Below are 24961 nucleotides of genomic sequence, written 5' to 3' on the forward strand. Positions count from 1 at the left end.
TGGAAGTAACTTTCTCAAGGAAATGAAGTGACGTCACAACCCCACCAACTTCAGTGCTCTGCCATCCAGCCTGCCCTTCTCGGTGACTGAGGAACATGGTGAGCCTGGTTTGTTTTGTGACTCCCAGCCTTCCTTTTTGCTGCCCTCTCACTTTCTGAGCACTAACTTGCTCTGTGTGCTGCCTGAGCCTGCGCAGGGAGGAGCAAACAGGGCTGCCTCACCCACCCTTCATGCCCTTCATGTTACCAACCCCTCTCAGCCCCGGAACAATTGGGGCTCCCTGTGGCTTAGCCAAGAACAGAACTCAGAGGCACTGGAACCCAGCTTCTTGCCTGAATTTCCCAGCTTTTGGACACAAAACTCTTCTATGGGTGGTCTGGCAACCAGTTTGAAGAGTGTTGACATTTAACAGTTCGGTTCTGCTAAAGGTTGACAGAATTATTGTGCTCTTTAAAGTGGCCAGTGTGTCCCAGAGTCCGCACTCCTCATGGAGAACTCATTTGTGTTTGGTTTCTGTTCAGAAGGCCTCTCAACGATTCAAGTTTCCTAAGCAAGTGATTAGTGGCATATTCAAGGTCTGATTCACTGGAGCATTTCTCTTCTGAAAGAGAAGGTTCCCTCACAACCTCAGAAACTTTATAATCTTCCCCTTTTTTGTTGTGTGTTCACTGGTGGCTTCAGGAACCAGCCATGGGAAGGTGTTGGTGTACCTGCTCTGGGAGTGTCCGTGAACCGTATTTAACACTAACAGTGGGAAACTTGCTAATTCTGCTCCTGAACAGCCTGTGTGCTATCATACCTGGGGCATGCACCAGGCTGGTGGTGTCAGTAGTAGAGTGTTTGACTACTATGTATGAGGCCCTAGGTTTGATCCCCCGCACTGCAAAAACAAAAACAAAAGGAACAGGGCCGGGGATTTAATTCAGTGGTTCTGCTGCCTGCCTTGCAAGCTCAAGGACCCAAGTTCGATCCCCGGTACCAAAAAAAACAAAACAAAATGAACAAGCAAAAACCAAAAATCCTCTAAAGCACATAGTATTGTATTGTATTGTATTGTATTGTAAATGGCCATTCATCTTGTCTGGAAGGAACCTCAGACTTTCTTGCCTCCTGATTGAGTTCAGGGTGGTGCCTCCTGGAGACAAATAGAGTGCAAAGCTTTCTAGAAGGGAAGTGCAAAGAAAGAACTTTTCTTGGAGAGTTTGGGAGTTTATCCATAGCCACTTTCTCTTGGACCCACAAGTCAGAGAATCAAACTGATTTTTCTCACATCTGCCACATATAAAATATATATTGTATTATAGGCTCACATTTAAGAAATACTATATTTCCAGGGCTGGTGGCTGGCAGGGAGTGAAGAGGCCTGGGACTAATTTGCTCTGTCATCTTATGCAAGTCATCTTGCTCCCATCTGTGCCTCCCAAACATGAAGAAGAGTTTCCTCTTTGGGGCCCCAGTTCTGTGGAGAAGACAGAAAAATAATGCACTAGCCCCCCCCACCTGAGGTTTTACTCTCCATGGTTTCAGTTACCTGGGATCTGAAAATATTACATGGAAAATTCCAGAAATAAATAACTCATAAATTTTATTTATTTTTTATTAGTACATGTTTTTCAATACATAATGCTTATAATTATTATGGGGAGTTGGTCCATGTACATAATACATATTAATTCCTTTCTTGTCCCCTGCCCATCCGATCCCTTACTGCTCCTTCCAACTGTTGGTCCTCTTCCCATTTGCAAAAATTCTATTTCTTTTGTTTTATTTTTCAAGGTTTTTCCATCCCTCTTGTCTCCTTTCCTTTCCCTCTCCCTAATGGGAAAGAGAATAAATTCTAAATTGCATGCTGTCCTGAGTGATAAAATCTTGTACTGTCTCACTTGATCCCACCTGGCAAGTGAATCATTCCTTTGTCTCAGGTATCCACATTGTATATCCTACCCTTCTGTTAGTCAATTAGTAGCCATCTTCACTATCAGATGCTGTTGAGGGATATAGTTCTTACTTTCAGCTAATCCTTTTAATAATGGCCCCAAAGGTTCAAGAGTAGTGATACTGGCAATTCATACATGCCAAAGAGAAGCTTCAAAGTGCTCCCTTTAAATGGAAAGATAAAAGTATTCTTGACTAGGGAAAGAAAAAAATCATATGCTGAAGTTGCTAAAATCTACCGTAAGAATGACTCTTCTGTCTGTGAAATTGTGAAAGAGGAAAAAGAAATCCATGCTACTTTTGCTTTTGCACCTTAAACTGCAAAAATTATGGACACAGCACATGATAAAATGCTTAGTTAACACAGAGAAGGGATTAAATTTCTGTACATATAGGGGGAAATAGTAAATATAGGGTTTAGTACTATCTTTGGTTTCAGGCCTCCACTGGAAGGATGCCTTTAAAATGAATCCCCCTTGCAAATAAGGGGCTACTGTATATTACGAAGGAGTTTGAAAAGGTTGAGAGTATCCAGTAATTTTGCTTTTCTTCTGCTGGTGTTTTAAGTGGGGAGGGTTTCACGATATACATGGGCTGTCTGTACACACACATACTCACACATCTGTCTTAGTTAGGAGCTGTTTACAAGGAACAGAAATCCACTCAAGCTGGCCTAAGTAGATTGCGATAGACTCTCAGAATATAGTTGTTAATCCCATGGGCATCCCAATTCAGGAAATGGAGTGCAGCTGGGAGACAGAAGGACCAGAAGTGGGATTTCAGAAACCGGTCTCTTACCCTCTTTGGGGCTGGCTGCACAGTTTCTCTCATTTGCTTCTCTCTCTTCTCTGCCTCTCTGGTGTCTTTACACTATCCCTCTTCTGTCCCCCACTCTCTGTCAGCTGTTACTCTGTGCTTGTCCCTTGCCCAACAAGGCTACCCCTGTTCCTGTTCTTTACCTGAGTGCTTGGTCCCCATCTCCACCATCAGTACTCCCCTCCTATAAGGAACAGTCACATCCCTTAGACACTTAGGAAATGATCATTGTTTGTCTCTAGGGATAAGGGGACAAAACAGGTGGCCATCAGAGGCAAGAACTTGGTGAGAGGAGAGCTCCAGCTGCCTCAAGGACTGACAGGATCAATATGGTTCCCTCCAATACCCTGCTTTTACTGAATCCATCTTTGTAGCCAGTTCTAAATTCCCAAGAGAGTATGATTGGTCTTAGATCGAGTCCACACCTGCTGAGATCACTGGTGACCCGAGGCTGGAGCCCATGGAAGAAGAATGGCCATCAGCTTACCACTGCTGGGCTGTGGTTGAGGTGGGGACAACATCCATGTGGAGTGACTAAGCAGGAAGCAGGTTTGGGTACTGATCAGGCTCCTGCCCTCCCTAGAAAGAGGAGAGCTCTGTCTTAATGGCTCTCTCTCTATACCTCCTGGCACACATACATGGTAGGTTTTGAGTGTTCATTAAATGCCTTCTGGTGACAAATGACCGGGCGTGTGTGTGGTGTGGACCTGATGTTCAGCTGAGCACCATCTTGAAACATGGCAGTTGACCTATCTGGGAAAACTCAGCCATCTTCCCACAACCTGTGTTGTTCTTGGACTCTGCCTCACCCCATTTCTCTAGCACATCCTAACATCTAGGCACATTCCTGCTGTTTTCCTCTTTCTTGTCACCCTTTAAAGTCTCACACTGAGAGAAGTAAACTAGCAAGGCTGCCTGTGTTTTTTCTCAGTATGAGGCATTCGGAGCCAATTGTGCCTTGGCCCCTTTGAGTTAGCTGTTTAGAAGTAAAACAACACACACTAATACTGCATTGTAAAAATGTCTTTCCGGCCAGAGTCTTGAACTTTTGTGTTTTGATGGAAACACCCATCTAAATTTCCTGCTTTATTTTTCTTCTTAATGGTCAGGCATGAACCTGGCAAATGCTACTATTTGTAAATTTCTGCTGATGTCAAACAGCTGAGGTACCTTTTGGAGATAAGAAATCAACATTCAGTAATTGGAAATAAATTGGTGGTGGTTGACATCCTGTTGAGAGTGACAGGGACCTCAGAGAATCTCTCTTAATTACTAGTGTTTCATCTTGGATCCTTCACTTGCCCTGTTTTATAACAACTTCATTTAGAAGAAGAGAGATGTGAATTGGTATTTCTTTGCAGGAATGGGAGAATATAATATTTTGTTCTGTGTTTACTCCTATATTTATTTCTGTATTGAGTATATGGCCTTTTTTCCTTATTCTACATGAATCATTTGGATGCATAAATTCAAAGACATATGTTTGTGGCTCTCACACATCTGTCTTGAATTTCATCTTTTCCACCCTGTCTTCTACTTTCCAAACAGTTTACTTCCTTCCCTCTTTCTCCCTGCTGTTATTTATTTCATTGTGCTGTGAAATCCTTTCATTTCAAGAGCTGGTGGAGGGGAACAATGCAAGCCACGGTTCACTTCTATATTAAGGCATCTTGGTTCGTGGTGATCACAGTTGCTTAGTATAGGATACAGTTTCTTTTGCTCTGGACACCAGCTGGCCCATAGCTGTGTGCCTGATGCTGTTTCCAGAGCTGAGGAGGTACCTGGCCTGCTGGGTTTCCAGTGAGGTGATGTTACTGTCTTGGACCAGTCCAGTCCAATTTCTAGAGGGCCTTTAGATGCCTAAAGTCCTGTATGACTGTTCTCTTTGATTTTTTTTTTTTCCAGACTGGGAATTTCTCACATCATTGTAAATGTTTCCTTTCCTTTCCTTGTCATTTGGCTGGGGCTCCATGGGGACTTCCTGAAGCAGGAAAGTGGTAACAAGGGGTTTATAACTGGGCGCTCAGAAAGTTCTGCCAAGAAATAGAGCTTTCTATGCAGCCAGAGGTGGGTGGGGGACAAAAAACCCTGATGAAATAATAATCAAGTAGGAAATTGGAAAGAGTGTTATGCTGAGTGCTAATGGCTCCACGGGCAGAACAGATATGGATGGCGCTGAGATGCTAAACATCGCCACCATTCTCACGAACCACACTTCCTGTTCTTATTTTCATTTTGGAAAGTGGACATGGAAAAGCTCAGCCTGCTCACTTGTAATTTATAGGATTTGGTTTAGTAGGCATTATGCAATCACATTGCTGATCTACTGGAAGCTGCATAAACATTTTGAGACTATTTCCCTGATTTCTTTTTTGGCTAGCAACTTATTGAGTAGCTGTTTAGGAACCATAATTAATGTGTGAAAATGAAATAAAGGCTTGCTGGTTTCTCCTGCTTCATCTGTAGAATCAAATGTTCGAAGTAACGAGTAACTCTGTCAGCCTGAAGGTGTCCTCTAGGGCATTTACTGAGTCCCTGCCACGCATAAGGCACTGAAGGTGAAGCAGCCTAGTTAAGATTCTGTTTCCGGGAAGGACTCATCCAGTGAGGAAGATATGAGGTGGCCTTTTGGTTTCAAGCCCTGGAGGGGTGGTAACAATAGGACCTGAAAGTATGAAATTCTCTCTTGCTGTTGACTTGGTGAGTCACATCTAGACACTCCCTGTCTATCTCCATAGTTTGTGCAGTTGACCTCTCTTTCTCACCCAAGCTTTTCACTGTGGTACCTGGTGTTGGGGGTTCTATTGTGTGCAGTGAGTGCATGCTAGATATGTCCTTCCAGTGCTGAGTTTGAGAATTAATAGAAAATCAGAGCCTGCAGCTGTGAGCTCATGGCTTGTCAGCCCATCCAGAACTGGGAAGTCTGGGGAAGCCCTGTTGTCCTCTCGTTGGGAACCTGTACTAATACTGTCTCCAGGGATGAGCAGTGAGGAGGGTGTCTATTTTCAGATGAAAAAGGCTTCTTGGTATAAATTTGTTTTTTCAATTTTTAAAAATAAAACAAATTATCAAAGAAACCTTGCTGGCAGACTTTTTGTAAAATCCTTTTATCAACTGTTGTCAGCTCCCAAATTATCCAGTACTTAAGCCATAAGGGATAGATTACTTAGAGTGAATTGGTGGTATTTACTACCTTCCAACCAAGGAGAGGCCAGGGTGGAAGACAATGTGGCCTGGAGAAGCATATTTCCCCCACCAGATCATCCCCATCTATAAGGCATGGCCCTCTTCCTTCCACATCATCTGTATTCCTAGGCTTACTTTCTGCTTTTCTGTTTTGTTTTGTTTTCTGGCACTGGCAATTGAACCTAAGGCCTTGCACTAAGCTGCATTGTAGCCCTTTATATTTTTCTATTTTGTGACAGGGTCTCCCTAAGTTGCTAAATTACCCAAGGTGGCCTCAAACTTGCAATCCTGCTACTTCACCCTCCCAAGTAGCTGGGTTGATTTGGGTGCACCACCACATCCAGCCCTGTTTTGTCCTAACCTTGTGGGCCCTATAAAGATCTGGTGTGAAAAGACTCAGAAATGGGTCCTCCTTGGTATGACCTTAATGTTTTGGGTTGGACTTATATGGTGATACATCTCTCAAGGTTGCAGACCAAAGGTTATGTTTGCATTTGAAGTTTTTAGGCATTTTTCACATTCAGTTTGACAAGGGAATTTGGATAATAATATCAGCTACTTTAGTGTTCGTTTTTAACAGTTGCTTAATAGTTTACTTACACAAACCTCCCTAGTAAATGTTGGTGGTATTCAGGGCCAGGCACTTACATGGCCTGGGGACACAGTTCCCATGAAACACAATTCAGAGTATCCGTGCACTTTGATAGATGTTTCAGAAATATGTTCGTTACCACAAGTTCATATGCTGTCATTTGAAAAAATGTACCGTGAGCTTTTTACAGTATTAGAATGATGTTGACTAGTACTGTCATTTCAGTGTGAGAAATTAAATTTTTATGTCTTTATGCAACATATTGATGAGGTCTCTGTAAGAAATACTAATGCTGGTCATGATTTACAGTGTAGGAGATGTAATATTTTCTTTTCCTTTGACCTTGTAGGGATACAGTAATGTGTCTTTTGGTTGGACATAGTTTTGGAATGTTAATGAATTTAAATAAATTAATTGGAAAGTTTGAAAAAGAAAAAAAGAAGGTTGCAGATCAAGGTCCCAGTGCTCAAGCAAAAAGGCACTTGTTAGAGGGTAAATTTGAACTCTTTCCCATTGTATCAGCAGAGGGATCCACAGTGACATAGGCCACAGAAACCCTATCCCTCGGTAGAAGTGATGGCCTTTGCGGCTGGAACATGTGTCTCAGATTCCAAACTCACTCTGGCTTTGTCCCCTTCTCAGAGGAAAACTAGCCACTTCTTTAGATCTTCCCTTTGGTAGCCTGTTATTATGGGCTGCCCACTTGCTGTTCCAAACCACTGCCCAATGGCGGTTTTGGGACCAGATGGGCTATAGGAAATCCCTCCATCAGCTTGTGAGAATTGCAGCTCAGGGAATCCCAGCAGCCTTCCCCTCCGTCTGCTGAGCCGGCCTGGAAGAACCTGGCAGCCATATGCCACTTTGTACTCCCAACAAACTGCTCATCTCCTAGCTCAATGAGGCTTTAGAGCAGGAAGTTGCACAGCTTAGTAAATGAACCTCCCTAATGAGTGTTACAAATGATCCCAAGTTCCAAGTGTGAGGGAATCGAGCTTTCCAAGCCAGCTGTGCACTGGAATAATTCAGTGATATTTTGCATTTCAGCACTTTAGAAAGGATGGAAAGAAAACGTGTACACATTGGTCTTTGTATTTGTGGTCATTCTCTCCCCATTTGTCAATCAATTTATAGTTGTTGTTATTGATAGGAACCAGTCTGAAAATGCAGCTTTCTGAAACAAAGTTTAGTAGCAAAGCTGCTTTTTGTGTAACTCCTGAGGAAGAGGCCCAGGTCTCTGCTTTAGTTCCTTCTGTCCCCTCTGCTTCTTCCTGCACTGGTTGCCTTTGGGATACAGCCTCTTTCCCGTGTTCACACTCTACCCTCACCAGTAATCCACTGTGGCCTTTGTCCCTGGGGTCACAAAACTAGTCGGTTCTTGTTGCTGGAGGCCCAGTGCAGGCTCAGTCCTGTGTACATCGTGCCTGTGTTTTTTCTCTCTTGTGCTTACCTGCCTGGCCTCCATCCCCTTGTGTCTCAGGGATTGTGGTTGGAACCAGTGACCACATCTTAGTGGAGTTCTAACTTTCCCCCATTCTGAGACAGCAGGGCTGCAGCCTGGACACCAGCCTGGAAACAAGCTTCCTTCCTGCGTCAAGAGGAGGATTTGGCTGGAAGGATTGCAGTCTGTCCCGTTAATGCTTTTACTCCACTCAGAGCCAGGGCTGGGGAAGGAGAGTCCTCAACTCTCTCCTTACTTGATCAGAGTTGCCATGCTTACCGTCTGGCAGAGGGTCCCGTATGAAATAGTCTCTGTTTATTTGTGTGGATTATTCTGGGCCCCAGTCCTGGTAGGGACTGGCAGCACTGTGGTGTCCTTAGCACCAAGGTCCAGCACTGCTTCTTCAGGGCTCCGGTAGCCTGGCAGCTGTGGGCAGTGCTCATTGCCCTAGTGCCAACTGCCCAGCAGGGACTTTCTAAGCACTACCTATGTATCACTTAGCCTCCAGGAACCTGTGAGGTAGGGACCACGGGACCAGTTTGCAGTTGAAGAGAGTGGGGCCTAGGGAGGGCAAGTCACTTCCCTAAGGTGGCAGGGTGGGGATTCAGACCCAAGCCATCTACCCCCATAGCTGTGCTCTCACTCCCTGCCCTCTGCTTCCCACCGCAGTGGAACCGGGGATTTCGAGCTGTCAGAATACAGCAAGGCTTAGGGGACGGTGGTTGTTTTGTGTTCAACCCAAGAGAAGCACAGTGTGCAGCCCTTTCTCTGGGGATTGTCATGCCCTTGGCGAGCACTCTGGAGTGACACGCACAGATGGAAGCATGGCTTGCTCTGAGTGGTGAGGTGTCAGGGAGGCTGGCTAAGGTGGAAGATAGGCATCTCCTGGATGAAGAGCCAAAAGTAGCCTATCAGATTTCTGCCTCTCCTACTAGCATCAAAGTGATGGAAGTCCCCACACACCAGGATGAGAGGAACTGGCACTTACCCTGTAGGGCTGTTTCCTGGTCCCCTGGACTGGAGGTATTCCAAATGGACACAAGGCCAAGAAGTCATTTCCCTCATTCCTCTTTCACCAGAATAGGCACCAGCAGCCGACATGGGTGCTGCATGAGGGCTAGAGGGTATATCATGTTTTTCCACTTAGGATCAGGGAAAAATGTCAGTATTCTCTCAAGGTACCATCATTATCTTGTCTTAGTTACTTTCTCATTGCTGGGACAAATTACCTGACACAAGTTCAAGGAAGAAAGGTTTATTTTAGTTCACATTTTGTAGAGATTTCAGCTCACAGTCAGCTGGCTGCAAAGCAGGGCAGCATAGCAAGCAGGAAGCAGGGACTTCCTTCTTTTCCTTTTTATTCCACTCAGTCTATAAGCCAATGGGTTGGTGCCACCCTTACCCAGGGTGGGTCTTCCCTCTTTGGTGAGTCCATAATCCACACCCAGAACTACCCTGAACCAATCAGTGGACTGATCCAGTATCACACACCCATGATCCAGTCACTCCCAGAGGTCCCACCTATGAGCACCTATGAGCAGGTGAGGCTTTCGAGCATCATCTAGATATAAACCATAACAATCATTATCATCATTTTTTCTTTCATTTCTTTTTTAAAGTAAGAGAGAGAAAGAGAGTCTGTCTGTCTGTCTGCCTGTGTGTGGGATGGGGAATTGATCCCCAGGGCCTTATACATGCTAGGCAAGAACTCTCTAAACCAGCTGTAAAATCCAGTGTCATGATTACAAATCCATGAGGAGGGCTTTGAATTTTTGTAAGCTGATGATGGCTCTGACCAGTCCAGGCCAGGCTGCCTGCATCTTTCCCTTGGTCTCATGCACTGGTTTATTCTCTGGGTAAAGCAGAAACAGAAAGGTGACTGAGATACAGAGGTCAAAGACACTATTGGATAAAGGGACACTTGTATTGAGTGTCTGATTCCACTAGCACTTCTCTTGAGTCATTTATTTTGCAATTTAAAGAACATTCCAAGTCTCCAGGGAGCTAGGAAAAGTCTTGTTCATGAAGAAGCCATTTAAACAGCTGAAACTGATTGCCTAGCTAGACACTGGGTCTAGCTGGCCAGGACAGTGTTCCCTTCCTTCCTCCCTCCCTCCCTTTCATTTATTCATTCCTCCATTAATTCACTAATCATTTATTGAACACATAATAGGCCAAGCACTGCACAAACCACTCTACTAGGCTGTGAGAATTAGTCACAGGTTATCACCCACTGGCAAGCAAGCCTCAAGAGCAAGGGGATCTAAAATTTGGTCTTAACCTTGGAGAGATGGGGACAAAGTCCTATGGAGCATTTAGATGATAGTGTTGGAATAACAGCAACAATAATAATTGATGCTATGAATAGCAGCTAACCCTTATATAGTATCTGGTCTGTGGCCAGCCTTATTCTAAATACTTAATGTAATTCATGTAGTCTTCTCAACAGCTCAGTGAGTGGTAGATTTTATTATCTCTATTCTCTTCTATTCTGTTCTTTGAGACAGGGTCTCACTGAGTAGTTCAAACTGGCCTTGAACTCACTGTGCAGCCCAGGTTGGCCTCACACTCATGGCAGTCCTGCTGCCTCAGCCTCCCAAATGCTGAGATTACAGGCACATGTCACCATGTCCAACTTGTTATCCCCATTTTATGGATGAAGATACCAGGAGAGAAATTAGGTAGCTCACCTGATGTAACCAGCTTCTTTCTAAGTGGCTGGAGCAGACTTAAATCCAGGCAGTCTGGCTCCAGTATCCTCGAGGGTTTGTATTGCCTTGACATTGTTGGGTGGGGCTAGGAGAATTTTTCCTCCCCATACTGTGCATATAATGGGCTTTGGTCATGTTCAGTTAGGAAGGGTGGGGATACTTTTAAGGATCTGCTTTCTGATGCTGCTCACTGAAAGGATGGTTCTGACTCTGACCAGCATTGGGTGGAAGGGCAGGGGTAAAGTTTGCCTGAGAAGGCTCTGCCTGAGCCAGCCAACGAGTTTACTGATTAATCTCACATCTGTGTTAGCTTTGGCTTCAGCCCACAGATTTGCAGCAGCTGTTGAGAAATAAAAGCTTAGCCCCTTGGTCAAGTACAAGACTCAATCTTGAACATGAGAGGCAGATCCTGTGTCACCCTCAGGAGCTGAGACTTCTCAGAAATCACCAGGCTGCGTTTCCCTGTGGCACCTGTGGGTGCTGACTAATCTCACCAGTGTTTCAAATTAGCTCAGCTTTCTCATTTGCATTTTTAGATCCCAATCCTGTCCCTTGTGATATTTGTTTCATTGTTTTGTGGTTCACTGTAAAAGCGTTCCTGGCCAGCATTCCTAGGACGATAGCTCCAACCACAACCTTGGAACCAGAGTCAGCTGTCAGGAATTGGGAACTTGCGAGTAACTGGATAGCCAGTTTTGTCATCCTTTTTCATTTCTGCCAAGTTGAGCTAATATTGTCTTTGTTTCTTTCCTATTTTATCTTTGTTGTGTCATATGTGCATATATACAATTGTACCTCGGTTTACGGACTTAATTTGTGTATGGTTTTGGGGAAGATGGCTGCATTTGCGTTTGTGTGGGGAAGATGGCCACAGTGGTGTTTGTCCCCCAATGTGGAGTTTGCAAACAGAACCCAAAGTTTGCCTAACACTTTTGTCTCCGAACAGAATTGTTTGCAAACAGAAGCATTTGTGAACCAAGGTACTATATTACTGTACTTCAATTTCTAGGAGTTGGGGCTTTGTCTGTTGGAGTCCCCTGGCCTTTGTGTAGCTACTGAAGAAGAGAAACCAGTGAGTCTCAGAGGTCATCAAAATGATCTTTAGGTGGATATTTTGCCAGGATAGTCCACAGAAACTGGAGCTTTCTCAAATGCAGCCATAACAGTCAAACTAGCCCTTTAAGGTCGTTAAGTTGCCATTAGCCTTTCTCAGAAGTCTCCCAACTGCCAGTGGAACTTGAGCTCTTTCATGGTCTCCAGGTTCAAAGGTTGCTGGGATGGGAAGTGTCTGACTCAGCTCCTTCCCCTTCCTCTGCTCCCTCGCACCAGACTGTACTGTATTTCATGCTTTAGTCATCAGAGCCAGGGGTGGGGAAACCAAGGAGGAGTCCCTTTCAGAACCAGAACCAGTGGTGCCAGGGTTCTCTTAAGTAGAGAGAAAAGCAAAATCCACATAGGCAAGGGCCGGGGATTTAGCTCAGTGGTGCCGACACCTGCCTTGCAAGCTCAAGGGTCCCGAGTTTGATCCGGTACCAAAAAAAAAAAAAAATTCCACATAGGCAATTAAAAAAGAATGTTTTCCCACCACCACATGCAGTGCACACTTGTAGTCTCAGCCACTTGAGAAGCTGAAATGGGAAGTGTACTTGGGCCCAGGAGGTTGGGGCCATCCTGAGCAACATAGCAAGACTCCATCTCAAAAACTTTTTTTTCCTAGATGCCCTTTTAAAGTCTTGAAATCTAAGTGAGGGTATAAAGAAAGAGGGCAGCAGCCAACAGACCACATAAAATAGGCCCCCAAATATCTATGTGTTGCAGAAGGTACTTATGGCAAAATATCACTTGCTCCAGAAAGAAATCCCCATTCTCTGAGTAGTTGCATCTACAGCCTATTAGCTACACAGTTGATTGATTAACTGTAAATTAAAGTTGACAGGGAAATGTTTTTTGAAGAGGATGCTGACAAGGGGGAAATAAGCATAAATTGGATTCTGATATTAATGATGCATCCCATGTGTGTAGCACTTTTAGAGTTTAAAGTGTTTCCACACACATCACTGCCTTTCAGTCTCACATTTGTCCTGTGAGATGGGTACAGCTGTGCGAGGAGCAGGGTGGGACCTCCTTACAATCTAGACCATGTTTCCTACTGACAGCTAATAGGTGCAGAGCCAGCATGTCAGCCCAGGTCCTGAGAAGCTGGTTTTCTTTTTACACTACCATGCTTCCTACCCCAAAGGACCTTTAAGAAGACAAGGAAGCTCTGGTGATTAAATGCTGTAATATAAGGGATAAGAGTAGGAATCAGTGATAGAGCATTTGCCTAGTATTTGCCTTGCTTGCTGTGGGTTTGACCCTTAGCATTGCAAAAACAAAACACAAACCCGAAATCAAAAAAGGCTATAGTATAATAGCAAAGAAAAAATGTGATGTCACTTCTTGGGGATGCTTTGAAAGAAAATACGGTTAGCTCTTGGCCTGGATTGTTCAGATATTACCACCCTGAAGACAAAGGATGGACCAGACCCCAAAGGCACTCAGGAACTCTGAAGGTGCTGAGAGGACTCTGGCAACAGGGATTTTATCACTGACTGCTCACTATGTTGCCATCTTAGATTTTTAAGCAAATGCTGAGTCTATTGGAGGAGATTTTACTTTATTTTTTGGAGAAGATTTTAATGACAAGAATAAAGATGGAACAGTATTGTACCTCTCTCCATTAGGTAAGATCTGCACTGAAACGAACTGTAAAACAAGTAGGTCATAAGCTGGGGATGGTAGTTCACTCCTGTAATCCCAGCATTTGAGAGGGGCAGACAGGAGGATCATGAAGAATTTAAAGCCAGCCTGAATTACATAGTGAGACCCTGTCTCGAAACGCTACCCCCCCCCAAAAAAAAGGCAACCAGTTTTTTTCGCAGGCCCATGGATCTCCTGTGATCAGGCAGGTTCCACTAACAGGCTTCAGGTGGTTCATGAGCTCTATGAACTTACACACAGACCTTTGGTGTATGTGCATTTTTCTCTGGTGAAAGGATCCATAGCTTTTATACTCAAAAGTGACCCAAAAATGGTTATGAAACTGCTCTTTTCAGAAGCCTTTTGGAAAACCTTTGGGGGACTTGACGTGTCACACACCATGCTAAGACACAAGAAGAGTCATTTCTTTAAACCCAAGCTTTTCGCATGTCCAGTCAGCGTGAGAGAACCCTCAGTGCAGTGCAGGCTGAGACACCTTCTCTAACCCAAGGACCTCTTTCTGATTCAGGTGTTGAAATCAATAAGGTTGGAATAATCACTCATGTGCCTTCTGCACTGTTTCAGAGCCAAGTAACCTTGATGGTATAGCCTGAGGAAGATAGTCCATGACAGACATAGCTCACTGATGAATGACATAAGTTCCTAAATAAATCACTCATATAAAATTAGACTGTGATGGCTTAGTCTATAAAAGGACCAGCTTTTTTCTGTATCAGTTGAGTCTAGAAGCAAAATTGTTTCCACTAGACCAGTGGTCTTTTATTTGGAAGCAAAGCTCCAGTGATGATTGGATAAAACCAAAGCCAAGACCTGCTGTCTTCCTCAGAAGCTGTGAGAAAGGGGGGATCCTTAGGTCAGGTGGAAATATGAGAGCCATAATATAGTTATAAGTTCTTAGCTCTCCAAGGAAGATTCTGAGAGAAATTATGTAGCTGAAGTGATTTGGGTTTGGGGCAGGGAGCAGTGTTCAAATTTTTGTCTCCATGAGGGACCCAGAAGAAATTGAGTTCTTCCTTATCTAGCAGGGGGCCAGCATCTCTGCTGTTTTTTTCTTAACATAGTTAAAGACTATCTCAAACCAATGGCTAATATTGTATTTTCTAATAAGATTACATATATACTCGTTATCATCAGGTGAGAAGATAAAGCTGGTGGCTGCCTAATGTTGTTCCAGAAGTTCCAGCCACTATAGTTCTATAAGAAAAAGATACAAATGGTCTAACTATTAATAAGAGAAGGTAGACGCTAACCACAGGTTAGCATTTCTACTCTCCCTCCCGCGGTGAGTGCATCATGAGGTGAATCCTGAGTGCCCATGCACATGTCAAACTGTGCCCTGAGGATGAAGCAAGTTCTAATGTATGGGGAAAGGATTAAATATTTCTGTTTTCCAAAAAGTAAAAAAAGAGAGAGAGAGAAGGTAGAATTGTCTTTACTTGCAAATAATTTGACCTTCTATTCAGATTTTTTTAAAAAACTACTTTGAAATAGAAGAGTATAGATTTAAACTGAGCATGATGGGCACACCTATAATCCAGCCATTCAGGAAACATGCAGGAGGATTTCAAGTTTGAGGTAACGTCACAAGGTCCTGTCTCAAAATAAAATTTAAAACAGTCTGGGTTTGTACCTCAATGGTTCCTTGAGTCAATCCTCAGTACCATAAAATGGGGGGAAAAAGTGTACAGACTTCAAAATCAGCTGCTTTTAAGATTCCATCTTCCTATTTGTGAACTAGTCTCACTGTTTGGCCCACTCAAGGACTACGGATTTTGTTCTTGCAGTTCTTCCTCATCTTTGCTTTCTCTCCTCTAGGTCATTCCAGTCAGCACACGTTATCATCCTGTGAGTGTGGGTCTGTGTGTGGTAACGCGGATTCGACCCAAGTGCTGTCTACCATTGAGCTATACCCTCAGCCCTTTTTAAAATTTCATTTTGAGGCGAAGTCTCACTAAGTTGACCTGGCTGGCTTCAATTTGAGATTCTCCTGCCTTAGTCTTCTAACTAGCTGGAATTACGGGCATACACCGCCATGCCCGGCATGTTATTGCATCTTTGAAGTATCCTCCCTCTGACCCCAGTGTGTGTTTTTCCAACTAAATTCCCATTTATCCACTCCCTTTACACCAAAACTCTTTATCTGTGGTTATTTCTGCAGACTCTTCCTTTCCTCCTTTCTTTCTTTCTTTCTTAGCAGCACTTGGGATTGAGCCCAAAGCCATCAAACTGAGGTACATCCCCCTTTTCTTTATTTTGAGACAGTATCTTCCCAAGTCTGTGAGTTGCCCAGGCTAGACTTGAACTCGGCAATCTTCCTGCCTTAGCCTCCCAGAGTTCTGCAATTGCAGGCGTATGCCACCACACTTTGTTTCTCTTTCTCTTTTTGTAACCTTTTTTTCTTCTCATTATTCTCCTCTTTATGTTTCCTGTGTTGGCAAGAGGACTAGAGTTTGTCTGCAGGCCCATTTGGGGCAAGTGTACCAGACAGAACTATGCTCATTCCTCTTCCATGCCACTGGCTTCCCTGACCTTGTCGAGGTCGTAGCTCAGCAGCACCTTACATGGTTGCCTGCTCTTTCCTCTTCACCTGCTCCTGCTTCCCCAAGAACTCTTCAGTCCTCTTTGTCTGTAGTCCTTGTATCTGTCCTGGGATCTCTTTCTCAGCCAGGCCTTCTCCTTGGAAAGTCTCCCCCAGATCCATGACCTTATACAACTGTGTAGTCATTGATGATCTGGTATACCTGACTGGTACCTCAAGCCACCTCCCCAGAGACTAGATTTGTAAATCCAAGTGCTGACTTGAGGGCCGGGGATTTAGCTCAGTGGTTCCGCCACCTGCCTCAAAAACACAAGGTCCCGAGTTCAATCCCAGGTACTAAAAAAAAAACAAACCAAGTGCTGACTTGAAATCTCCACAACAGGCACAAGGAAGAACAAGGCAGATGAAGTAGTTGCCATCATACAGTGTTTGTTCTGGTGAGAAAAACAGAAAATAAACAAGAATAGAAATAGAAAAATAACTTCAGACCCTTATAAAGGATAGAAAGAAAGTAAAGCAGGGCAAGAGCAAAGGAATCTCAAGGTTGACCCATCCCAAACTTGACTTGGTTTTTAACTCTGAAATGAGCTTTTGCTTGCTCCATTGTTCCTCATCTTGGTTAATGGAAATGCCTCATAGCACACTTGATCATGTGCCTACATTAGTCAGCTTTCTGTTATAGTAACAAAATACCTGAAATAATCAACTTACAAAGAGGAAGGGTTTATTTTGGCTCATGGTTCCAGAGGTTTCAGTCCATGGACACTTCGCCCTTTTGCCTTTGGGGCTGTGGTGAGGCAGCACATCATCATGGGGAGCACTCAGTGGAGCAAGCTGCTCTTCTCATGGCAGCTGGGAAGCAGAGAGAAAGTGGAAGAGGCTGCAGTCACACATGTTCCCATCCACCTAACTTTCTCCCACTTTCCCTACCTCCTAGAGCAGTGGTGAAGAACCTATGGCATGCATGCCTCAGTGGGCCGTTTGTATTATTGAATTGTTGAATTATTGAATTGTATTATTGAAGTGCTAAAAGGTTTGCCATCTCTGTCCTAGAGGTCCCACCATCTCCCACTAGCACCACACTGGGCACCAAGCCTTTAGCATGTTCACAGTAGAGATGTAAACCTGTGTCTCACTGCCGGCTGTCTTGAACCACCAGTGGTGCATGCGTGACTGTCCATGTATGACTGTACCATTTCTATCACTGCTGATTCAACTGCCCAATGGGACAGTCATGCATGTACTACCAGTGGTTCAAGCCAGCAGGAACATGTTAACCCACGAATCTTTTTTAAGACACAAAATATAGCATCCTCTAAACCTTGGTTCATCATCTTTGTCTTTCCTCACCTCCCCGATATTCATTCTGCCCACCTACCCTGCTGACTGTCTTCAGAATAGATCGTGTCTTCACTATGCTCCTGTGACCCAAGTCCTGCCCTCAGCTCATCACAGCCCCCTCCTGGCTGTTTCTGGCTGCATCCACTCCAGCTTTCACAACCAGCTCCCCAGCCTCTATGCAAGTCCCCTGAGCCTCACTCGGGTGGCCTCCCTCTTGTGCATGTGGCTCGCTCCATTGCATTACTGAGGTTGTGACCAAGTATCTTTCTTCAGGGGCTCCAGTTCATACTCCCTAAAATGTGGCTTCCTCCCTGACCCATGCTGTGTGCTTCCCCTGATATATTTTCTTTCTATTACTGAAATTATTCTTCTATTTCTGTTTTTATCTTCTGTCTCTCATACCAGAACAGACACTCTTTGATGGCAACAACTTCATCTACCTTAGTCTTTTCATTCCTGTCGTGTTTAGAACAGACCTGGCACATAGTAAGTGCTCACTTGATAGCTGCAGAGTGAATTTCATTGCTTGCCAGTTATAAATCATACTGAGGAAACAAAATATATGTTTACTACAATGTGTCTACTAATCAACAGCAAGTAAAAGATAAGCAAGAAAAATTAGGTACTTTTTTCCTTATCAAATTGGAAAACTAGTGTCAGTGAAAATGTTAGTGAAGATACTAGGAAATGGGGATTCTCATTTCCTGTTAGTGGAAATATAAAATGGTTTAAATTCTCCTAAGTGGTAAATCATGGGTGAATTTTTTTTACTTTAATTTTTGTAATTTTCTGTGTTTCCCAATTTTTCCCAGTGATTACTCCTCCCAGCCCCAAGGTTACTTTGTAAATGAAAAAAAAAATCATTTACTCTTCCTTTAAAAAAACAAAACCCTAACATGTGTCTGGACCCTCACACAGCAAATTTATGAAGCAAATTCCAGGGCAGGATGAACTTGTTTGTTCAGATCTCTTCTCTGAAGAAGGTTTCATCTGAGCCCAGTGTCCAGCTTCTCTAGAGTGATGCACATATACCATTATCGCAGATTGCACAGAGCCCAGAGCCACCCTTGCTCAGAAGCTGTTTTGTGAGCCCACTGGAAACACAGGCTGTGGGGCCCACCCAGTCTGAGGTGAAGTCCTGAGACCCTTCCTGCCACAGCACGGTCTCCACCAGCAGGGAAGCCTAGGGGTTCTTGGCAGGTGGCCTGCCCTGCTCCCTCACTGCAGGGACCAAGTGGAAAACCATCAGAGCTACTGCCGCACGGCCTTCCCTCTGCTGCTTCCTGTGTGACCATTGGACATATCCCTGCCCTCTTCTGCTGGTGCCCGAGTGCACAGCCTCCCTGTCTGGCTCCCAGTTTCCCAGAAGGGAGGCCCACAGCTGAGCGTCCTAACCAGTGGGCCCACATGCAGTTGCCCCTCCTTTCTTTCTGGATGTGTTGCCAGGCCGAGATTTCATTTCAGGGCTTGGCAGTTACTTTTCCAAGCACAGAACCCACCTGAGTGGTGTTCCCCGTGTGGTACTGAGCAGACACCAGGGACTGCACATACTTGGCTTCCCACCTGGACAATTACGTTCACGTCTTCTCAACCTCATTCCTCTTAGACCCTGGGCTTCTGACAGTTTGCATAGCTAACTCAACAGCCAACCAGTAGCCTGAATGTTGTTTTGAGTGCTGAGGGTTGGCGCTGGCTCAGGGTATCCAAATGCCTCACACTGTGACACCTCACATGTGGGTGGTTTGAGGGGCCCATCTTAGCTCCCTGCTCTTGTTGAGAAGCCCGTCCCTTCTCCTTTGGAGCTCAGGGGACACAGCCAAGCAGGCAAGCAGGGGAGCAACCCACCACCTCTACCTGCTCTTGGGAAAGAAGTTCCTCTTCCTTCCTGAACTGCCTGGTGGAGGTCTGACTGTGTCTTAGGATGTGTGATGCAGCTCCATTTTCATGCTTTTCGGAGAATGTGCCCATGGGGAGAGTGGGAGAGAATGAGTGTGGCTCTCCATCAACCTCTGCCACAGCATGAGCCTGGGTGGGAGTTGGGGCTCTGTACAGACCTGAGGGCCACATGGGACTAGAGTTAACCTCTGCCCTGCTGCCCAGTTATTCTTTTACTTACACTTTAGTGCTTCCACACTTGTCTCCTCATGGGGCCTGAGGGACTAAACAGAATTCTGCAATTACTTTGGTTTGAATTTAACCACCTTTTTTTCGTTTTACAGCTTAAACTTTGGAACAAATACCGAATTTCCAACATTCCATCGCTAATATTCCTAGATGCTACCACTGGCAAGGTTGTGTGCAGGAATGGGCTCCTAGTGATCCGTGATGACCCAGAAGGTGAGGCATCGGTGTGTCCATCTGTATTCTTGTTGCTGACTCCACACCTCCTCTTGTCCTAATCCCCTCCTTGCTGGCACAGGCGATACTAATGAAATGTGTGTAAATGGGTTTGTGTGGCTAGAAAACATTGTCTTGATGAAATTATGCTATTCTCTAGGTCATGGTTAAGATTTATAAAGGGACCAGAATGTTCCTCTAGGGGGCTTTAATTCATGGGCCAAACCAGATGGAGTCTGGAAAAGAAAGTTCAGCTTTGAGGGCTCAGGAGGCTGTTGGAAAGCAGTAAGGACCCAGATACTTACTGGCTTCTAGTGCTACTTCCATGGCAGCTGTCACTTTAACAGAGGCAGGCTAAGTGGGGTTTTTTTTTTCTCTTTGAAATATAAATTAAATATCCCTTATCTGGAATGCTTGGGAGCAGAAATGTTTCAGATTTTAGAGTTTAGAATATTTTCATAGACTTTACTGGTTGAACATCATTAATCTGAAAAACTGAAATCCAAAATGCTTTGAAATCTGAATCTTGATGACCACTAGTGACTCTCAAAAAGTTCCAGATTTCAGATTTGGGGACTAGAGGATTAGGGTTGCTCTACTTTGTCTACCACAGCAGAGTTGCAGACCCTGGGTACTCTCCTGGCCTGAGTGGTAAATGTACACCTCATTTCTTAGTTTGGCCTAAGTACTGCAAGCCTAGGTCCTGCTGACTCGCTGACCTTGCCATGAACTGGTGAGACTGCTCTGACCCCCTGGTCAAGGGCCAGCCAAGGTGCACTAGAGCGATAAGAATTGCAAGACCTCCCCTCCCTTGTTTACTGATCAGATTAGAGGTTTTAGCCCTGGTCACAAATTTTTCTAGTAAAAAAAGGATGTTAAAGGATGGTTTTGTGTAAAAACCAGGGCATGACGGGGCCAGGTCTACACTTACACACGTTACTCCAAAGATCGTTAACAATATAGATGGCCTGGCCCCTTCCCCAGAAATTTTCCTATTCTTGTGTTTCAGGGTGGGCTTGGCCACCTGCATTTTTAATTGGTCTGTGCTTCTCCCTCCCATCCTGGACCCCTCAGGCGATTTTGAGGCAGTGAGCCTTGGACTACCCTGTGAAAAAACACTCTTCTGTTGAACTGGGAGGATATTATTTATTCTTCCTACCTGAAGCTTAAGTATCATCACATTGTTGACCATCTGGGTTGGGTGGGTTTTACTCTTCCTTTTATTAGTATTAAATTCTCACTTAGTTCCTTGAGCCTCAGCCCAGACCAACTGAATCAGACTCTCTGGGGATAGGGCCCAGTAGCATCATATTTTTTAATTCCCTGGTAGATTCTAACATACAATCAGCACTGAGAACCACTGAGATGCCAGGCTTGGGCTTAAATTGATTCGTGGTTAATATGTGAGGCAGTGACTTCCAGATCTAGCCCTCATCAGAGTAACTGGGAAGTCTGTTCTGTTCTGTGTGATTTTGGGGGACAGAGGGTGGTTACTGGTGATTGAACCCAGGGTCTTCATACTGATATACATCCCCAGCTCTTCTTATTCTTTACTCTTGAGATAGGTCTTGCTAATTTAATTTACTTAGTTGCCCAGGCTGGGCTCAAACATGATCCTTCTGCCCTGGCCTTCCAAGTACAATACTGGATTACAGACGTGTGCCACCATGCCCAGCTTGTTCTGTTTTATTTCACCTGTAACCTCAAGCCTTGCTTCTGTGTCCTGAGTTAAAATTGTCTTGCCTGTACCCTTGAGGCTTCCTGGGTCCCAGGCCATCATGAAGAGCCTTGCCATCTGTTGCCTGTTTCAGGTCTGGAATTCCCCTGGGGACCTAAGCCCTTCAGGGAAGTCATCGCAGGGCCCTTGCTTAGAAATAATGGGCAGTCGCTGGACAGCAGCAGCCTGGAGGGGTCTCACGTGGGAGTCTATTTCTCCGCACACTGGGTGAGTGTTTGGTCCCTCCTTAGTCCTGACAGGAGGAAGCAGCAGTGCCACCACCAAGCCCAATATGGTTGGCTTCTGGCTTCTGGAGGTGTACCTGCTCTGGCAGGAATTTCCTGTCCTTGCCTTCTGCACCTGATACATTCTGGCATGCAATGACTGCTTAATATTATGAATGATGATAGACACAAGAAAATGTCTTCTTTGGACTGATCTAAAAGGATATTCCTCATAACCATGCAGATGATACCTCTTAGGGCCCCCAGGGGCCTGTTCTAACTGCTGCCTGCTGGCACACTGCATGGGCAGGACAGAGCCTCTGCTGGATGCTCACCATGAAGAGAGGCAAGCTTAGTACCGCCTCTTTGATAAACTGGGTTTTGCTATCCCAGTGCTACTTGGTTCTTGCTTACCTGGTCTCTGACAGCAAGTGGCTGAGAAATAGAGAAGGTTTGTCATGCATCAGAATTCTGCTCTTTTCTTTCAGTGTCCGCCCTGCCGAAGCCTCACTCGGGTGCTGGTTGAATCCTACCGGAAGATCAAGGAGGCAGGCCAGAAATTTGAGATCGTCTTTGTTAGTGCAGACAGGTAATGTGTGTCTGTGCAGACAGGCAGTGCTGGACCCCTTTTCCGTAGGCAGTTAACATCCATTTCTTTCTCCTTACATTTTTATCTTGTTGTAGGATGTGAAGGTAGGATTTGGGGAAGACACCTGAGATTATTGGCAGAGAGGCAGATACTTTTCATATTTACTCATATAATTGAAGGGCGCCGAGAAAAACCTCTTCTTGCTGTAAACACTGGGGCATGTCCCAATGCAGGCCTGAGTTATTCGAGATCAGGATACATTTTCTGATTTGTTCAGCTTTCTAGATTGTGAGAAAAGGTTATAGAATGGGGAAGATGGAAGAAAGCCAGAGACTAATGCAATGTGACATCTGTCTTGGATGGATATGCAGTTGTTTTCTTTGCTCTGGCCATGAACTCTGTCTGGGGGCTATTTGAAAGCACATGGATAAGGACTCACAAAAGCAAAGAAGGCAGAGGGACGTTCTTCCTGGAGCAAGTCAGGTCCTTTTAGCTTCTATTTCCTCCCCTTCTTGATGTCTCTCTGGCTTCACTCATCGGTGAGCTCCCTTCAGCTCCAGCCCTGATTTAGACTGAGCTACCAGGTGCTTCGGCCTTTTAAGTTCCTGCTCACAGAGGGGTCTCTAAGATGCCAACACACCGAAGGCGTTTTGCACATTGTATCCTCATCTGCGCACTGTCCCCTGCTCAGCTTATTGGCCTGTGATCCTGCCCCACAGCTCCCTGCCTCAGCACAAGGGAGTAGAGGCAGCCCTGAAGGCATGCCAGAGGAAGCAGTCACTTTTTTTTTTTTGGTACCAGGGATTGAACTTGTGTCCTTGCACTTCCGCAGCAGGTGGCGAAACCACTACGCTAAATCCCCAGCCCAGCAGTCACTTTTTTAAAGCCTTAAACAACTACACCTTTATTGGAAATACAATTTCTATACAGTAAAATCCATCGATTTAAAATGCATCTATTATGCAGTTCATTGGGCTTTGCCTAGTTACCTTTGTAGCCATCCTCATCACGGTCAAGGTAGAGAATTGCCATCACCCCAAAGGTTCCTTTGTGCCCCTTCTCATCCAGTCCCCATCCCCAAGCCCCATGCCCAGGAAACCCCCAATCTGCTGTCTATCCCTTGAGTAGACCTCTTTCCTAGAATTTCTTATACATAGAATCATAGATGTACACTTGGTTTAAAGTCTGTTGTCCTATACAGATCATAGTTCCATAAACAAATTAGAAATATCACAGGAATGTGATGGCTGTGTCCTTCTAAGCTCCCTCTAAAAGTAAGGCCAGTCTGTGTTGAAAATACAAGGTCAGGCATGAATGTAATTGGTGTCATGCGGGTGAGCAGGATACTGAAATGGCCTGCCTGGCTTCGTGGAAGCATGTACTTCTTGGTGAGCACAAGAATGGGTAGAACAGCGCACACCGATAGCCTGCTGTCTGAGGAGCACAATGAACCCCAGCCTCACAGGGGCCCAGGCACAACTTGGTAACTGAGCAGGAGGACCAAATGGAGGTGTGCTCCAGATAACAGCACCTTGATCTCCACATGAGTCTCTCTCTCTAGGTCAGAGGAGTCCTTCAAACAGTACTTTAGTGAGATGCCCTGGCTTGCTGTCCCCTACACTGATGAGGCCCGACGGTCACGCCTCAACCGTCTGTATGGAATCCAAGGTAGGCATCCCAGACCCCACCTGACTCCTTGTAGCTCCTGGATGGAAACCTGACCACTGGGGTTCACCGTGTCCCTGGCTCGCTCTTTCTTTCTTTCTTTCTTTCTTTCCTTCTTTCTTTCTTTCTTTCTTTCTTTCTTTCTTTCTTTCTTTCGGTACTGGGGATCGAACTCAGGTCCTTGCGCTTGCACAGCAGGTGGCGAAACCACTGAGCTAAATCCCTGGCCCTCTGTCTTTCTTTTCAACAGAAAAGTAACACTTTTATTTCTGTATGTGTCCATGTTCCTTGCCATCTTAAAAGTTACTTGGGGTGAACTTTATGGTATATAACTTACACCTTATTAAACCTTTTGTTAAGTACTCATCCTATGGGCTTGGGGTGTAGCTCATTGGAAGAGTGGTTGCTTACCATTCATACCCTAGGTTCAAACCTCAGCACTGGAAAAGAAAAAAATGTATGCATGTATTTGTCCTGGTAAGAATAAATAAAGTAAAAAAAAAAAAGAATAAAGTACTTGTCTTGGTAAGACAACTGCTTCTCAGCTAGGAATGGTAACACACAACTATAATCCTGGCATTCTCAGAGGCTGAAGCAGGAAGATCTAAAATTGAGTAACTTAGTGAGTCCCTGTGCCCCTGAATTCAATCCGCAGTACTACAAAAAAAAAAAAAAAAAGAAAGAAAAGAAAAGATAGCTACTTCTCACTCCCAGCATAGTGGCTTCTGATGTGAGTAGACCATGGAACACATACTTCCAAATGACTTGGCCAAAACTCGGTCCCCAACAGAAACTGATCTTTGCTTCTATCACTCAGAGACCTTGACCCTCAGTTTCCTCTTCTGCAAAATGGGGATGTAAAATCTCTGACACAAAGATTTGGGAGGATTAATAAGGAATGTGTATAAAGCATCTCTTATGGTTGCTGGAGCTAAGTACCTTTCAAGTGAGGAAAACTGGAACTTGGAGTACTAATCATAATGTTTTTTCAGAAATAATGATTATTAGAGAAACAAAATATATTTTTATTCTTTATTATGTGAGCACCGGTAACCTAGTCTTCAGCTAGACAGGCTTTTTCTTAAACTAGTGGCTGGGGATGTAGTTCTAT

At 44.7% G+C, this 24961-nt stretch overlaps 1 protein-coding gene and 1 long non-coding RNA gene across 8 annotated transcripts in view; one reads left to right on the forward strand and one right to left on the reverse strand.

The window, feature by feature from the left end:
- Nxn (nucleoredoxin) overlaps positions 1-24961 on the forward strand; it is a 142326-nt gene that overhangs the window by 97794 nt on the left and 19571 nt on the right. For all 6 annotated transcript variants that reach the window (XR_002386950.2, XR_002386951.2, XM_021238215.2 and 3 more), the window contains 4 exons: positions 19538-19655; positions 21467-21600; positions 22085-22185; positions 23747-23853. Coding sequence is in view for 4 of the 6 variants with exons in the window: in XM_021238215.2 (XP_021093874.1) it covers positions 19538-19655; positions 21467-21600; positions 22085-22185; positions 23747-23853 (460 nt within the window). In the remaining 2 variants the exon portion in view is untranslated. The remainder of the gene's footprint in view (positions 1-19537; positions 19656-21466; positions 21601-22084; positions 22186-23746; positions 23854-24961) is intronic.
- LOC110344381 (uncharacterized) lies at positions 10087-19435 on the reverse strand. 2 transcript variants are annotated; one of them, XR_015443287.1, is made up of 3 exons: positions 19173-19381; positions 16689-16829; positions 10087-16411 (listed from the first exon to the last, which is right to left on the reverse strand). It is a non-coding gene; the product is annotated as an uncharacterized LOC110344381 (long non-coding RNA). The 2 variants fall into 2 exon arrangements; XR_002386954.2 differs by lacking the exon at positions 10087-16411 and having other exon boundaries at positions 16680-16829; positions 19173-19435.

This window comes from Heterocephalus glaber, unplaced genomic scaffold, assembly GCF_053883595.1.
Source record: "Heterocephalus glaber isolate CG9 unplaced genomic scaffold, H.glaber_assembly_v1.0 deba00001564, whole genome shotgun sequence".
NCBI lineage: Eukaryota > Metazoa > Chordata > Mammalia > Rodentia > Bathyergidae > Heterocephalus > Heterocephalus glaber.